General features: G+C 34.8%; 10 protein-coding genes across 10 annotated transcripts; 5 read left to right on the top strand and 5 right to left on the bottom strand.

Annotated features, from left to right (window-relative positions):
- Positions 1–480: 480 nt before the first annotated feature.
- WICANDRAFT_57188 (uncharacterized protein) lies at positions 481–2,130 on the bottom strand. Its single transcript, XM_019182792.1, has one exon. The coding sequence runs from the start codon at positions 2,079–2,081 to the stop codon at positions 600–602; it is 1,482 nt and encodes a 493-aa protein (XP_019037577.1). The 5' UTR covers positions 2,082–2,130; the 3' UTR covers positions 481–599.
- Positions 2,131–2,236: 106 nt separating this feature from the next.
- On the top strand, positions 2,237–2,797 carry WICANDRAFT_64509 (uncharacterized protein; the record flags this gene model as incomplete). Its single annotated transcript, XM_019183751.1, has 1 exon — positions 2,237–2,797. The coding sequence occupies one exon, from the start codon at positions 2,237–2,239 to the stop codon at positions 2,795–2,797; it is 561 nt and encodes a 186-aa protein (XP_019037576.1).
- A 69-nt stretch (positions 2,798–2,866) lies between these two features.
- Positions 2,867–4,021, bottom strand: WICANDRAFT_34202 (uncharacterized protein; the record flags this gene model as incomplete). Its single annotated transcript, XM_019182164.1, has 1 exon — positions 2,867–4,021. The coding sequence occupies one exon, from the start codon at positions 4,019–4,021 to the stop codon at positions 2,867–2,869; it is 1,155 nt and encodes a 384-aa protein (XP_019037575.1).
- Positions 4,022–4,257: 236 nt separating this feature from the next.
- On the bottom strand, positions 4,258–5,439 carry ARC1 (Arc1p; the record flags this gene model as incomplete). Its single annotated transcript, XM_019185077.1, has 2 exons — positions 4,258–5,325; positions 5,386–5,439. 2 exons carry the CDS (start codon positions 5,437–5,439, stop codon positions 4,258–4,260), a joined length of 1,122 nt encoding a protein of 373 aa, XP_019037574.1.
- A 743-nt stretch (positions 5,440–6,182) lies between these two features.
- Positions 6,183–7,682, top strand: ERT1 (Ert1p; the record flags this gene model as incomplete). The annotated part of the gene is made up of 3 exons (XM_019182068.1): positions 6,183–6,460; positions 6,617–6,810; positions 7,123–7,682. Coding segments are annotated over 3 exons (1,032 nt in total), but the record flags the coding sequence as incomplete, so codon positions are not given.
- A 151-nt stretch (positions 7,683–7,833) lies between these two features.
- On the bottom strand, positions 7,834–8,317 carry MLC1 (Mlc1p; the record flags this gene model as incomplete). The annotated part of the gene is made up of 2 exons (XM_019185076.1): positions 7,834–8,259; positions 8,315–8,317. 2 exons carry the CDS (start codon positions 8,315–8,317, stop codon positions 7,834–7,836), a joined length of 429 nt encoding a protein of 142 aa, XP_019037572.1.
- A 1,003-nt stretch (positions 8,318–9,320) lies between these two features.
- RRT2 (diphthamide synthase) lies at positions 9,321–10,475 on the top strand. The gene has a single exon (XM_019186510.1). It carries the CDS (start codon positions 9,403–9,405, stop codon positions 10,114–10,116), a length of 714 nt encoding a protein of 237 aa, XP_019037571.1. The 5' UTR covers positions 9,321–9,402; the 3' UTR covers positions 10,117–10,475.
- A 770-nt stretch (positions 10,476–11,245) lies between these two features.
- On the top strand, positions 11,246–12,565 carry WICANDRAFT_96036 (GTP cyclohydrolase II). The gene is given in 2 exon segments (XM_019186509.1): positions 11,246–11,347; positions 11,365–12,565. 1 exon segment carries the CDS (start codon positions 11,469–11,471, stop codon positions 12,459–12,461), a length of 993 nt encoding a protein of 330 aa, XP_019037570.1. The 5' UTR covers positions 11,246–11,347; positions 11,365–11,468; the 3' UTR covers positions 12,462–12,565.
- A 452-nt stretch (positions 12,566–13,017) lies between these two features.
- Positions 13,018–13,503, top strand: WICANDRAFT_33882 (glutathione peroxidase; the record flags this gene model as incomplete). The annotated part of the gene is made up of 1 exon (XM_019182123.1): positions 13,018–13,503. The coding sequence occupies one exon, from the start codon at positions 13,018–13,020 to the stop codon at positions 13,501–13,503; it is 486 nt and encodes a 161-aa protein (XP_019037569.1).
- Positions 13,504–13,704: 201 nt separating this feature from the next.
- Positions 13,705–15,078, bottom strand: WICANDRAFT_64500 (Zn(II)2Cys6 transcription factor domain-containing protein; the record flags this gene model as incomplete). The annotated part of the gene is made up of 1 exon (XM_019183750.1): positions 13,705–15,078. The coding sequence occupies one exon, from the start codon at positions 15,076–15,078 to the stop codon at positions 13,705–13,707; it is 1,374 nt and encodes a 457-aa protein (XP_019037568.1).
- Between the last annotated feature and the right edge of the window lie 1,592 nt (positions 15,079–16,670).

Genomic DNA, 16,670 nt, shown 5'->3' with positions numbered 1-16,670 from the left:
AGTTGTTCATTTACTCATTCTGGTTTGCTTCTGTCCATCTGATTGATAGTCTTTCTTTACTTTTATTATTACGATTCTCTTCACTCTTTACTTTAAAATTCATATTCTCTTGCAAAATCACATATTGAACTTGTACTCTTCCCACATTCTCTTGATACTTTTCTATAGTCTCTTTCATTCTCACATACCTGAGACGTTACCTCTGTGTTTTCTGGTTTTAGTTAATCTGGTAGGCATCTTTGTTGTTGATGTTTATAGGTATAACTAAAAGAGAGTTTCTTCTAATGAATTTTTGTTTTATTCGTTGTGAAAAAAACTAGAGAGTCCCAACCAGACACAGTATGTTGTGGGCTGTACCAGAAGCTCGAAATCGCAGTGGCAGCGAACGTTCGTTTTTCTGGCGGGGGCGTGCGCGGAACCAGAAATGTTTTGGGCGATTGGAAATGGGTGGTGTGGTGCGTACCAGAGTAAGAGGGTGTGGTGTTTGGATGTGAGAGTAAAAATAAAAAAAGCATATCACGTGGAGTACTACTGAATCGAAGCCCTAATCACAGTCATGTGATTTCTATACAAAAATATGTAAATAAATAAATAAGGATTCAATCATTTCTAATACCCCAGACTTCTTCATACGACTTGTGCCCTTTGGTCTCTGGAACTTGATTATGAATAAAAGTGGCGAATAGGCCACAGATGATAGCAAAGATGAAGTAGACATAGCCACCGATATATGAGTCTAATATTGGGAATAAATAACCAACCAAAAATGTTGCAATCCAATTGACTGTGGTACCATAACTTTGTGCAGCACCTCTGGCTTCCACTTGTGTAACTTCAGGAACCATCAAGAAGGGGATAGGTCCTAGTCCAATAGCATAAGATCCCACATAAGAGAAAGTTGCAATAACTGAAATAATTGAAATTGTTTGCAAGATACCAACAGCCATTAATATAGAAGAAGCACCCATAATTGAAACTGAAAGTAAAAGACATGGAATACGGCCCAATCTATCTATCAAAGGAGCTGCAGTGAACGTAATAACAGCATTTCCTAATGAAATCAAACAATTTATGACAACTGCATAATCTGGCAAGATTTTCCTTATTGTTTTAACACCATAGAAAATAATAGAGTTTATACCACAAAATTGCTGACCCAACATTATAGCAGACACCACTATCAATGATTTATGGTAATGAGAGTTCTTAACATAGTCCAGTAGTGAAATTGTAGTTTGAAATCTATCGCCATTTGTACCTGGTGATAATAATCCATCCTGTTCTGGATTTGCATTTGGACCACCATAAGAGGACCAGCCTCTAGCTTCATCTTCAACTAAAAGTGGATCACCGCCTCTTAGTCTGTTTGCAACAGATCTAGCTCCTTGAATATCTCCACGTCTAAATAACCATTTTGGACTTTCATCAACAAATAATACCAAAATGAAGTTTAAAGCACCTAATATAGAGCCAACTAATAGTAAATATCTCCATTCATAACTGTTAGCCCATCTGATAGCCAATACTTGTGTAAGTAGAATCCCCAAATTGATTGCAACTTGATTCATACTCCCCAAGAATCCTTTTAATCCATGTGGACTAATTTCATTAATTAGCAAAGGTGTAACCACAATTGAGCAACCAGCACCCAATCCAGATATGAATCTCCCTGTGGCCAATCCAAAAACACTATTTGCCCAAAGTTCCACCATGGATCCAATGATAAACACGATTGCATTCATAGCACTTGCCTTTTTCCTACCCAATTTATCGCTTAAATGACCAGCATATAACGAGCCGACAAGACCACCAATTGAGAAAATGGAAGTAACAAGACCTAGCCCTTGATCATCCATTTCAATACATTTCACCAATCTCATTTTGTAAAACCAAGTATCTTGATAAATTGCCCCTGGATAAGGCTCTATATCAGCTTGACACGATAACACCGCACTGGGCCCATTCAACTCAGACATGTGATAGCCGTACTGGACAGAGGCCATACACGCGACAGCGGTGGTGAAGATCAAGTGAGGACACCATTTGCGATCGTTTCTGATGGCGATGTTTTCCTCAGTCATTTCAATGTGGTGGGTTTGGGATTTGGATAAAGTGTGAATTCTTTGCTTGTGTTTTTGTTTTATTTCTCCGGATTTATTTTGGTGTTTTTTTTACAAAGGGGAAATTTCAAAAGAAGGCACTATTGTTAGTTGGTGGGTTAACGAGTTACAGTATAATGGCTGATCCTAAGCAAGAACTATGGGACGAGATCCATAAGCTGAATCAGGAACAAAGATTCCATCTCCATCCTACAATTCGTCTCAGTGGGATTGCATTCTTTTCAGGGTTTTATGGGCTACTATCCGGTGGTCGAAAGACTTATAACGAAACAAGTTTAAGATTCTTAGCAGAGAATTCTCATAGGTTACCAAAGACTAAAGGGCATTGGTATTTTTATCACAAGAGGAAAAATTATGTTTGCATGAAAGAGTCACTTGGTGCAGGTATGAAAACTGGTATTAAATACTCGTTTGTTGCAACTAGTTATTTTGGATTGGAAGCTTTTTTCGATTATGTACGAGGAAAGATTGACTTTATAAATACAACTGCTGCTACAGTTATTGCTGGTGGTTCTTACGCTAAATACCATCAATTGAGTAAATATGCAACTTTGAAAATGATGAAGAATGGATTATTTATTGGTTTGATTAATGGGGTTATGCAAGATGCTTTATATTATGTTAGAAATGGTGAATTATGGTATCTAAAGAACCCAATGACTACTGCATTTGCATAATCAACTACTACTACGTTGATGTACATATTTATATTATTTATTTATTTTAATTAATTGATTTGGACATATTTATTCTTCATCCTCATCTTCATCTAAATCATATACAGGATAGTTCAATATCACAGCAACACCAGTGACTTGATCTAATTGAATACCAGATTCATGTAAACTTGAAAATATAGTAACTTCACCACCAGTGTTTTTAACAATCTCACTCAATTCAATATATTTTTTACGTTCAGCTATGTCATCACTTCTAAATAATGAATCTGTCAATAATAAATTTTTAACAGCACCCATATTTATAGCTTTCTCACATTCTTTTGGACCATACCAAGCTTTACCATCATCCGCATTCAGTGTTTTGAAGAATTCATCTAATAGTAACACATCTTTTGCGAATTTTGTAGTTGATAATTGTTTTTGAATTTCTTCAGTTTTCAAAACTTCATCTAATCCTTGTAAAAACCCAGTTGAGGAATGTGCCACTATGAATTTTGATCTTGCTTGCAGTAATAACTTATCATTATTTAAAGTTGCAATATGGAAAATCTTGTCAAATAATCCATTTGCTGTAAAACCTGGAGATGCCAATATTATAGCTTTCAATTTTGAAATGTTTAAATCTCTAACCAATGTATTACTAACCAATTCATAAAACTTATCTAGAGATTTATCATGAGCAGAAGAATCACCTCTTTTCTTTCTAGGTATAGATCTCTCAATTTTTTGCCTTAGTACTGTCATATTTTCAGTAATTAGACATATGTGGGCAACACCTTCTTGTAGCACAACAGCACCAACTTCAGCTTTTTCATCAATACTACAACTTTTATTGATCAATTCGAATGCTATTTCATCCCAATCATCCTTATATAAAGTGAATGGATGTTTGAAATCAATTTCTGCAGTATGATAAGTACCCACGGGGACATCTTCAACAGGTTCTGTAGTTTTCCCTCTTAATCTCATAACTTCATCTTGTGGAGTGAAATCAATTTCTTCCACATCAATCTTTAATCTTAATAGTTTCTTCTCTGTTTTGGCTTTTGAACCTTTTGAACCATCTTTACCTGATTTTTTAATATTTCTCATGGTTTTAAGTTCAACTTCATCTCTTCTTTGAATTAAATTGTATAAAGTGAATAGATCTTCTTTATCCTCGGCCACTAAGGTCACTGAACCACTTGAATCTTTTTCAAAATGGTTGTTTATTAGCTTCATAGTTTGAATAGGTTATAATATTAAGGTGATCTTTAACAATAAAGAGTTTCTTTATGTCCCAAAGAAATTGATTCCTTTATATATATGGCCTGGTTTCTCGAAAACAGAAAATGAAAAAGTCATCGGTTTGCGCCACACAGTGAGATTTTTTTGCTGTCAAAAGATCAAAGGTTTTTATGTAAATTAAACAGAATATTTACAAGAATTTTCATATATGATTGATTTATTTGAGTATTCTAACGGACATTAGCACTGACAATGGATTTGACTTTGAATGATTGGCCTTCTTTGTTTGTTAATTTAGCTTCTGGTTTACCTTCTTGTTTATAGATAACTTCTAAAGCTTCATTAGTTGAGAATGAAGGTTGAACAGCTTCCCAAATTTTCTTTTTAGGATTCAAAACTTTTTCAGGGGTACCATCAAAGCCTTCAAAGAAAACTTTATCACCAGGTTTAACACCTGCTGGAGGATCAACAAATTCAACTTTTTCATCATCAGAACCACATAAAACCATAGCTGTAGATTTAATACCTCTCATAGTAACTGGTTTTAAATTGGCAACCAAGACAACATAACGTTCTTGTAATGCTTCCAATGGGAAATGTTTAACAAGACCTGAACAAACGGTACGTGGACCTTCTTCGTCACCAGCATCAATTGTGGAGACATATAAGGAATCAGCATCTGGATGTTTAACAGCTTTTTGGATGAACCCAATACGGAAATCGATTAAAGATGGGTTTGGTGGGACAGCTTCAGCAGCGGCTTTAGCAGCTTGATCAGCAGCAGCTTTAGCTTTTTTCTCTTTTTTAGCCTTAGCAGCTTCTTCTCTTAATTTCTTTAAAGTTTCTTCATCTGGTTTACCACCTTTTTGTTTCTTTTCCTTTTTACCTTCACCTTCCTTAGCTTCAGTAGTTGTAGCTGGGGCAGCAGCAGCTGGAGCAGCTTTATCCTTCTTTTCTTTCTTTTCCTTTATTTCACGAGGAACTTCAACTGAGAAATCAATCTTCAATTTTGAATCTTCTGGAACTTCAACTAGAGTGTTTTGAACCAAGTCGATCCAACGTAATATATGACGGTATGAAGCATAATCTTTTGATGTCCATTTTGAAGCGATTGGTAAAGTTCTTGAGAAAACAACCACATCAGCAGCGGATGGAGCATTACCCAAGATGAAAGTTGATGATCTAAGGGAATCATTTAGTTGTTCAATTGATTCTGGGAATCTTTTAGAAAGGGTTAACCATTGTGATTCAAGAGCTTTTTGTTCATCATTTAATGAAGGGAATTTTGAAGCATCAGCCTATAGAAGAGAAATAGTTAGCTTTTGAACCTGGGGAATCGAATTGTGAGTGAAACATACTTTTTCAGCTTCAGCAAGTGATAGCTTTTGGAATGAAGCAGCCAAATCAGCCATGGTGTATGATCTAGTATTTGTTGTTGTTGTAACTTTTGTGGTCTCTTGTCGGTGACACCTTTTACTCACTTTTTTCAAGAAAATTTTTGGAAGTGGATGTTTGCCCGTCAAGCGGTGGCAGCGAGATTAACTCAAGTTGAAGGGAATTGGATTTTGAAAGGTTGAAGAGTTTAAATTGGCTATAATGTCACTATGTATATATTATGTATTGTTTGGATTGCCATTTATTGACTGGTTCTAGTTTAAATGGCTTAACTAGTTGTACTCCAGCTTTGACTAATCGACGCGTAAATCCCCCAGTAAAAGTTACCAAAGCAGACCAAGATCTCGTCAACACAAGAACAAGATCCATCCAGTGCAATAATCAAAAGATTACTACTCTCCTTAACAATCAAAAGACCTTAATCTCAGCCTTTTCCCAATAGTCTCTTCTTTCCCCATCCGGCACAGTTTCCGAATCGGGCACTTTTTTCTTCTCTTTTTTTGCTGTCCAAAATTTTGTTTTGATCAAGGAAAAAGCTTTGACTAATTCGAGTTTTACGAAGCTACAGCTGGCTAATGGGGATTTGTGCTGAAACTATCCCCTATATTCATAAATTATAATACCAAAAGTCAAAGAACACCCTTTCATCACCAAAAAAGACCCTGAATAATGAGCTCAAAAGTTGCAAAAGTGAGTATCAAACCTTTCTCCATACTTTTTTATTTCCGATTGGGAGCCTAACATGAATAATTAGACACAACCTGCTCAAAGGAACAAACCAGTGAGGAAGAAGACTGCAAGAGCTTGTCAGCATTGTCACAAGGCCCACATGACATGTGATGAGAGTAGGCCTTGTAAAAGATGTGTTGCTAGAGGTTGGCAAGAAACTTGTGTTGATGCTCCGAGAAAGAAGAAGAAGTACTTGATGGATGTACCCGATGAATTGGAACAACAAACTACTCCTAATTCTTATAGCATGAACATATCACCTTCAATTGAATCACCTGCTCAAAACACAGCTTCTCAACTGAATGATTTGTATCCTCCTCCTTTGTCTCATAATAGCAGTATAAGTAATACTATTATTCAACATCCAGATCCAAACAATTATCCACCATTACAATACCCAGCTCAAAATCAGCACAATAATAACAATAACAATGGTAATAACCACAGATCCAAGTTTTTATCAAGCGCAGCAGACTTGGAATATTCCATCCTAAGTGATATAATTAAACAAGATTATTTAAGCCCCTCAGGTATGAGACATAGTCCAAGCCAGAGCTTTACAGATCAAACACAATCACCACCAGGTCCATACCCACAACAACAACAACAACAACAGCACAATACTTATCTTGATGGATTTAGAAACAACTCTACACACAGTGCCACATCTACTCCAACACCATCTTCATTACATGGACATGACATTTACAAAACTTATAGACAGGGCGATAAATCAATAAATCAATACTTGTTAGGGGTGGTTCAAGATCAATTGGTCACTTTCCCTGAAGTTATGAAATGGATTGAAGAGGAAAAAATCTCAAACCCTGAAGAATTTATAGATAATGAAAAGAAAAAATCTGCTATAAGTTTTGCTATTGGGATAAATAATGATGATAATGCATCAAATGACCAAACTTATAGCTCCACTGCCCAAAGTTTTTGGGGATTAAGGTACAAGGAAGCTGAAGATATCTATGCAAAGATTAACAAACCATTCAGTTATACTCCAGGTTTCCATGCTTTGATTAACTATCTAAGGAATAGGTTTAATAAGAAAGAATTGGTCAAGATGGCTAAGAGCATGGCTAATTATAGACCTTCATTCATTGCATGTACAAATACTTTAAAAGAAGAAGATTTGATATTCATGGAGCAATGCTTTCAAAGAACTTTACTAGAGTATGATAAATTTATATCAATATCTGGGACACCAACTATAGTATGGAGAAGAACTGGACAGATTGCTTATGTTTCTGAAGAATTTTGTATATTGACAGGTTGGACAAAAGAGCAATTGTTGAATAAAATTACATTTATCGTGGAATTAATGGATGATGTTTCAGTTGTGGAATATTTTGATTTGTTTTCCACTATTGCATATGGTGATTTTAGAGGTGCCACAATGACTGGTTGTACTTTATTAACACCTGAAAATACTACAATGAAGACTACATGTATGTGGACTTTGAAAAGAGATGTTTTTGGTATACCAATGATGATTATTGGGAATTTCTTGCCAATTTTATGAACAAATCAGGAATGCATGTAATGATATAGGAATGCACTACAATCTGTAGTCAAAAGTAACCTTGTAAAAATAATCCCTTATAAAAAAGTAAAGTTAAAACGTAAAGAGCAGATATTGAGAGTGTTCATCCAGGGTATCTAAAAAACAGTATCTATTGAGCCAAGATTGATTTAACAAATTCAACGTAATCAACATTACCATCTTTAGTAACATTAACACCTTTTAACAATTCATCAACTTCACTGTCTGATAGTTTTTCACCAATTGAAGTTAAGATGTATCTTAATTCACCAACACCAATGTAACCAGTACCTTCTTTATCGAAAACTTGAAACCCTTTTATATAATCTTCAGGTTCACCTAATGGTTTAAACCCATCTGGTCTATTTATGATCTTAACATAAGTATCAAAATCCAAGTCACCTTGAATTTGGGATTGTAAGTCAGAGATCTCAGCTAATGTTGGGTTTTGACCAACTGCTCTCAATAAATCACCTAAAGCATCTGGTGAAACTTTACCTGTACCTTTCTTATCGAAAAGGGAGAAAGCGTCTTTATAAGTCTTTGTGTTGGAGCTCTAGATGAGATGCGAGTTAGTATAACCACGGTATTATGAGATCCAATTAACATACCATTGTACTTGTCTTGTGATCTGTTGTTTAATTCTTACGTGTAAACAAACGTTTCAAGTTGGAGCTTTTTTTTGTTGTCATTTTTTTTGTTTACTTTTCGCGTTCGTCGAATTCGCGAATTCCCTTTTAAAGTACAAATTTTTGGAGAAGAATGGAACAAGTTTTATTTTATTGAGGGAGTGGATTGAAATGTTTAGAATATAAGGATACCAATGTTTTCTGTGTATTTGGTTTAGGTGTACTCCTTTTTTTCAGCAAGAATTAGCCAGCCATTTTCAAAAGATGCCGACATTTTTGGAATCATCACTGATTCAATTCAAAGTTCAAACAACTTCAAACAAACCCAATGCCGATGTTTTGATTTCATAAAGAAGGTTGAAAGAATTAATGCTCGCCAAAAGCAAGATCATCCATTATATGTGCAGATACGAAACTTTGCTCAGTTTTAGAACGATTTAAAGCACATCAGCTAAATTCTCAAACATCATACACCGGCTCATTGATCCTTCAATTATTAGTGTAGCAGAACTGAACAATATCAATGGCTAGAATTGTACAATCATTCATAGCAATGCTCATATCAATTCGCTTGTTACAAAACAATCAGGATTCAGTACTTGAATCTCTTCAAGGAAACACATTTCCGAACCTTAAAATTCTATGAAAAAAAAACTTTTTGACACAACTCGAAACTAGAAAGATTGATCTAGGTGTAATACATTATGGCTAGCCCAATACCGAATTCTAAAAGAATAGCAAGAACAAAAACAGCCTTACCGCCATGTGCTCTACGTTATCATCCAATTGATCCTTCATTGATATTCTTGGGGACATATAAGCTAGAAGAAGATGGTTCAAGACATGGTTCAATAGATATCTATAAACAAAATCAAGATGAACTAATTTTACAAAGTTCAACTCCAACAGAATCAGCTATACTTGATATAAAATTCTCACCTTTTGATGAAAGCTTATTGATAAGTGCCCATTCTACTGGTGATTTGAGAATATGGAATTATAAATCTCAATCATTAACATTAATTCATCATGCACAGGTTTTCGATAAAGATGTCTTGATCACATCAATAATGTTTTCACAAGTTCATCAGGATAGAATCCTTCTTACATGCACAGATGGATATGCTGCTCTGGTTTCATTAACTCAAACAAGTGTTTCAGAACCTCAATTTTTCGGTACACAACATGATTTAGAATGTTGGACTGGTGCGTTTGGTAATATGGCTGAATTATCAAATTTAGTATTCACAGGTGGTGATGATGGTTCATTGATCGCACATGATACTAGAGAGCCTGATTCACTTTCTGTTTTCCATGCTCGTAGAATCCATGAAGCTGGTGTTGTTGCTATACAGACAAGTACTGAAGGTGATCCAATTAGAGATGGTACTGGGGACTGGTTCAGTGATAAACCTTATACATTATGGACAGGTTCATATGATGATAATTTAAGAAGTTTAGATTTAAGAGTTGTTCCAAACGTGGGGATTGTTTCAGGTATTATACCCAAAGTTCAAGAAAAAGTTAAATTGGGTGGTGGTGTTTGGAGATTCACTCCATCTACTATTAAAAACGATAATAGATTATTAACATGTTGTATGTATAATGGTGCACGTATAATAGGTGCTAAAGGTGATTCTGAACCAATTGTGGAGAGATTTTTTAAACAAGAACATGAAAGTATGGTTTATGGTTGTGATTGGAGTCCTAAAGGTGATCAAGTGGCAACGTGTAGTTTTTATGATTGTATAGTACAAGTCTGGTCACCAGATGAATTGGAATAAAAAAAAGATCAAGTATCTTCTGGATCTGCATTTTTTTCAATCCACTCTTTTAATTTAATCCAATCAACTTCACCATCTGGATTTTCCAATAATTTTTGATCCACATATTGTTCAACAGGCAATGTCTTTCTAACAGAAATAATAGTTGGGATATTTTTAACTCCAAATCTTGGTAATAAATCTCTAGTATCAGGTTGATCAGTTTCAATATCAACCATATTTATCTTTTTATCAGTCTCATAAGCAACTATTCTTTGTAATGCCCCAGTGACTTTATTACAATAAGGATCACCTCTAACAGTGAAATTCAACAATAATGGTCTTTTGATCAATAATAAATCCTCTAATTCATTTTCGAATCTAACAGGTAAGAAAATTCTATTACCTTGCTTTGTTGAACTTGGTGGTTCAATAACTTTACGTTGAGTCCACCAAAAATTTCTGGTTCCAACAATTGCAGTACCAACTATCAACCCTGATCCAAGTAGTATTTGACTTTTCGTAAGCGTCACCATCATGTTCATAAATTGGGTTTCAATTGGGTTTAGTTCATTTGTAATTGCTAATTAGTTCCTTGAAATTCCATTAACCAGCTTTCAAAAATACCACTCTGTCATCAAAGCCCGTGTCACTCAAATGATGATAAAAGTGTGGATAAGGTTTATTTTGCGAGAAACTAATACAAAGTGTATAAATCAGTAGATGGGAATATCGCCCATGGATTATTACTGTCATCTTGACATTCACTCTTCTCCAGGATCAAATCATTTCTAATCATGTTTCCATCTACTGTCCAAAATTTTATTCATCAGCTTGACTAATTTGTGTGTAATGCATCGCGCAACTTCCATATGCGGAAGCTTCATTCGCCATTTGGCGGACTTGAGCTTTCGGGTTTCCCGTTTTGCGAAACACCGTTGAACACGAAAAAGCTAAACACCTTGAGTTCAGCTGCGCACAGCTACAAAGTAAGATATATGGCTATTAAAAACACTTCTAGTAGCATCATATAAGCTGTTACTTTATAGTCAGTAAGTTTCATTACATTTTTAAATCTCCATTTTCTCATTGCGCAACCCCTTCCCAAACCGGTAACTCAACAGCGCCAAAATACACCACAGTTTTTTTTCATCGGGTCAGAATTGGTGCTTACAAAAATGGTGAGTGATTGATTGATAATTCAACTCCAGAAAAGTCTGAAGTTTTGTATAAAGACGAAACAACAACCACAGGAAACCCATACTGATCCTACAAAGATACACAAATAGACAAATAAAAGTACACTACTGATTCATATCCAAACATCAAACTCAAGATACCCCATTAGTCAGCTCCGTGATACAAGATCAATAATGGAACAACCAACACCTATACATCAACAACAGCAACAGGATGACTTATTTGCGAGCATACCACTTGTCTCACCAAGCATAACACCAAGTGGATCCATACCATCGACACCATTAGGGGTCCCGGTCCATGAAGAAGACTTATCAGATGGGAAAAGACAACTACTCCCAGATGAATTACCAATAGTGGAGTGTATGGCAAGAGCAAGAATCCCAACAACTCAAGGTTTAGAAATTTTCTTGCATCTATATACAAACAATGTTGATAATAAAGAACATTTGGCTATTGTGTTTGGTGAAAAGATTAGATCCAAGACATTATTCAAGAAAAGACCTGGTGAAACTCAAAGTGATAGAATGACAAGAGGTGCTTATGTTGGGAAATTAAGACCTGGTCGTATAATTGCTGATAAAGATGAAAGAACTGGTGAAGAGTTGAAATTTGATGACGAGGGGAATGTTTTATATCAATTAAGTCCAGAAGATGAGGCGACTTTAGTACGTATTCATTCCGAGTGTTATACAGGTGAAACTGCATGGTCTGCTAGATGTGATTGCGGTGAACAATTTGATGAAGCTGGTAGATTGATGGGTAAAGCTGGGAAAGGCTGTATTGTTTACCTAAGACAAGAGGGCCGTGGTATTGGATTGGGAGAAAAATTAAAAGCTTATAATTTACAAGATTTAGGTGCAGATACGGTGCAAGCTAATCTTTTATTAAGACATCCAGCTGATGCTAGATCATTTTCATTAGCTACTGCAATCTTGTTAGATTTAGGATTAACAGATATCAAGTTATTGACAAATAATCCAGATAAAATTGTTGCGGTGGAGGGTAAAGAAAGACAAGTTAGAGTTGTTGAAAGAGTTCCAATGGTTCCATTAGCTTGGGGTAAAGATGGTAAGAATGGGATACATTCTAAAGAAGTTGATGGTTATTTGAGAACAAAGATTGAAAGAATGGGGCACTTATTGCAAAAGCCAATAAACATTTAGGTGTGTGTATGATATTAATGAAGGAAAGGAAAAAGATTGAACATGTACACCATTCTAGATCCTTGAAGTATTTGTCAAATTAGAGTCCGCTGGAATTCCATATATTTATTTCTCAGCATCTTTCGATCTAGAATTTTAGCGTACAGAAAACTTCTTTGACATGCATCAACAACCTTCTCGAAAATTTCAAATCTGAAGAAACCGTTATGCACTTTAACAGCAGATTGATCAACAACTAGACATAAACAACCAATGAAAAGGTTATAGCTTTCAATGATTCAGTAAATAGTAAATATTCACATTAATTCCTTTTCCTTCCATTATAATGTCCATCTCGTTTCACTTTAATCTCGTACTTCAATTTCCAAACGGGTTTCTCAAATCTTGAATTGCCGAGGAGGAAAAAAGAAATTTTATCTTGACACAGAATTGACATGGTCAAAAAATTAATTCAAAAAAAAACATATAAATAATCAAGGATTGAACCATAACTAGATCATCAACGTCTCCCAATTGATCAATCTATATCCATTACCAGAAGAATCTTACATCTATAATGTCCAAATTCTATGAACTAGCACCAGCTGATAAATCAGGTGAACCATTCCCTTTCAAACAATTGGAAGGCAAAGTTGTCATTATTGTTAATGTTGCATCAAAATGTGGATTCACACCACAATATAAAGAATTGGAAGAATTATATAAAGATTATAAAGATCAAGGTTTAGTCATTTTGGGGTTCCCTTGTAATCAATTTGGTCATCAAGAAGCTGGTACACAAGAAGAGATCCAATCATTTTGTCAATTGAATTATGGTGTTACATTCCCAATTTTGAAAAAAATTGAAGTTAATGGTGTTAATGCTGATCCTGTTTATAATTATTTGAAGAATGAAAAAGCTGGGTTGTTAGGTTTCAGAGGGATTAAATGGAATTTTGAAAAATTTATTATTGATAAAAAAGGTCAAGTTTATGAACGTTATTCATCTTTAACAAAACCTTCAAGTTTGAAAGAAACTGTTGAGAAATTATTAAAGGATTGAAAAGTGAATTTGAGATCTTTGCTATGTATTATTATAATTTTATGATATTTATATACGTTCGAAATCTAATGAATTAATAATTTGAAGACTACATTTGTAGAGTATATCATATGTATCATATATTACATTAATCATTAAAAGTCCAAAAAAAAACAAATATTGAAAAACAGTTCATAAAAGTAGAATATTTAATAGGTTGAATCACACATTGTACGGTACGGGATTATTATTATTGTTCATGAATAAATCATCAAACCCATTACTTGATGATATTCTTGAAGGTTCAATATTAATACTATTGAATCCAAACTCATTATTAACGACATTACTTGCATTTGAAGTCTCATTGAATCTCATAAAATCTGGTTGTTCAGTAAATGATTGACGAGTCTTTATTGCTTGATTAATCATTTCATTTGTCTTTGCAGCATCCATTTTCGGAGATGATGATTTCATTCTTGAATTTGAATTACTTGTATGGATTTGTGAAACTAATGTAGGGTTTGGTAATGATGCTTGTCTTCTATGTGAATTAGATGATAAATCATTGAATGGTGAATGAGATGATGATGCAAAATGATTTAAATTGTCTAAAGAAGTCACACTTGATATTGAATTGTTGATATCCTTTGGTGAAATCTCACCACTACTACCGCTATCAAATGATGGGAATTGATATTGATAATTATCAGATGGACTGAAATTACTAAATGCTGAATTGTATCCAGTATCTTCATCAACTTCATCACTTTCAAAATCTGATAATTGTAAACTACCATGACTACCTAGATCATTTTTCATCAAGGCAGCAGTAGCTAATGCAGAACCAGAGTTGAATGGACCAAGATCTATATTGAAACCTAGTTTTTCAATACCATTTGAATATTCAGATTTCACTTCAGTTGGGGATTTCAATGAACTTGCAGATGAATAAATGTTTGATTCATGTTCAGAGAATTGATCCTCTTCTTCAATTGGACTATTCAAATGCTTGGTCAAACTTGAAGCTCTTTTAACTTTTGATGATCTCTTGTATCTCCCTCTACCTTTCTTACCAATCTTGTGATCATTTGAATTATTTATGATTTGTCTTGAATGTTCAGCAAACTCAGCAGAAGCAGATCTAAGATAATCTTCGTCATTTTCAAAATTCGTAGCCAATGAAGTACCATGTTCCCATTCAACAGGCTGATTTTGAAATAAATCTTCTTTATCAACCAATTTATTAATCAACTTATTAATACTCAATTCACCAGTAGTTTCAGATCTTAAGAATGAAATATCTTGACCAGATTCACTCAATTCAAATAATTTTTTCAAAGATCTTGTCAATATATCTAATCTTGTCTCTAGCAATTCAACATAACCAGCTGGATAACTTTTATCTTTTGAACGACGACGTTCAGTATAAGTACAGATCTTATTATTGGCAATACATCTCATACAAGGTTTCATTCCATTACACTTAGTCTTCTTGATACGACAAGAGTCACAAGCCTTACAGACTCTTTTCTTCTTCAGTCCACCATTGGTGTTACTTTCGGTATTATTGTAATTATTGTCTCCAGCATTCATTTTAGTTGTGTGTTTAGCATAATAGCGTAGGCCATCCTGGGCCATAGACACCTCAAACGGAACGGACAAGAAGATGGGTTTAAATACGTTTTAATCTCTCAATCAGCATGCTTAATAAACAAGCAATGTGATATTGTACGTACCACGGTTTGTAGTAGTGTGTGTATGATTGATGGTTCTTCTGCAAAGCAGTTTATTCTCTACAATGCACTTCCCTTTCGAGCACTATGGACCGAGTCCCGACTCTGCTCACAGATTAGCCGCCGAGCACACAGACGCTCGATTTGTAGCTTGGGGCCATTTGGCAGTTATGTTTTTAGCCGATTGCAAGACCTGTCAAGGAAGAGAAGAGAAGTGTAGAGAAGAGAAGGTTGTGGAAAGAGATTTAACCACGACGAGGATGGAGGCTGATATGTTTTATATGGAGATAGTGTAGTGATGGTGATGGAGAGGTAGAATGTGATCAAGGAAGAAGGTTAAAGAAGGTAATATGTCATGAAAGAAGAATGTCAAGATCATTATGGTTATATGATGGTTATATATGGATATCTTGATAAGATTATCAAGTATTAAGTGTTACCACATGAATCTGAGGCATTCTATGATCACCAAAGTGTCTCTTATTATAAGCTTCTCAGTTGTTTGTGAACTATCACAAATATTGTGTTCTAGAAGTACTCATATCTTGAAGTATAATAGTCCCTGTTACAAATACTACTTCACCACAATGTTGAATTATTATACAAACTCCTAGGATGTTGGACTTAAAGCATCGTATAAATCAATTCAATTGTCTTGAATCCTGAGTCCTTATACTACAGAGTTATTCAATTTCAATTCCAATATTCAATCATATGTCCCTCCCAAGGCTCTTAAAAATAATGGTGAATGTCTTGGAGTGCCAACTTTTCACTATTGAGTACTACAAGCTCAAATCATGAATCAAGAATCTAGACAATGCCCTTGAGGCCGAACTTATGAATCATTAAGAATGATGTATTCAATGTTCTAATCTATCTTTGGTATGTATCTCCAGATTTCAGAGCTATTTTTGTTAGCTTCTATGGTTTACAATCCATTGATCATTTCTATGAGTTGCTATTTGATCAAGGCTTTTCTAGCCGTCGTCATATCTGCTGTTCAACTTCAAATTAATATTGTGCCAGATTTCAATTGCTTCAAGTTTCAGCCAGTAGTACTAACTAACAATTGGTCGTCCTCGGTGTTTTAACAACTGAAAGCTCTCTATATTATCATCTTGCTCTTGAATCATGACAATGATCAATGTGTAAATCAATTACAACATTTAAAAACAACATGAGTGTAAGCCTCTCACCGGTTTTCGAAAACGATGCATTTTAAGATAACAAACAGCTATACAGCCACATACATTTCGCCGATTGTTTTGAACTATAATAAGGTTTCTGTAGCTTTAAAATGTGTGGGAGGCTGGAGTCTCCAGTATTTTTAGCCGTTATATATACCAGCTATCCATCCCACCATATCATGAATTAGGTGTCTCAGAGCAACTCTCGGCTATTGTAGCCTGAAATTTTTCAACGTTTAAAAGGAATACATTTCATCGATTTGGA

This window comes from Wickerhamomyces anomalus (genome assembly GCF_001661255.1).
Source record: "Wickerhamomyces anomalus NRRL Y-366-8 unplaced genomic scaffold WICANscaffold_5, whole genome shotgun sequence".
NCBI classification, from domain to species: domain Eukaryota; kingdom Fungi; phylum Ascomycota; class Saccharomycetes; order Phaffomycetales; family Wickerhamomycetaceae; genus Hansenula; species Hansenula anomala.
The sequence above is the reverse complement of the archived record's forward strand: the minus strand, read 5'-3'. Positions and strand labels throughout refer to the sequence as shown.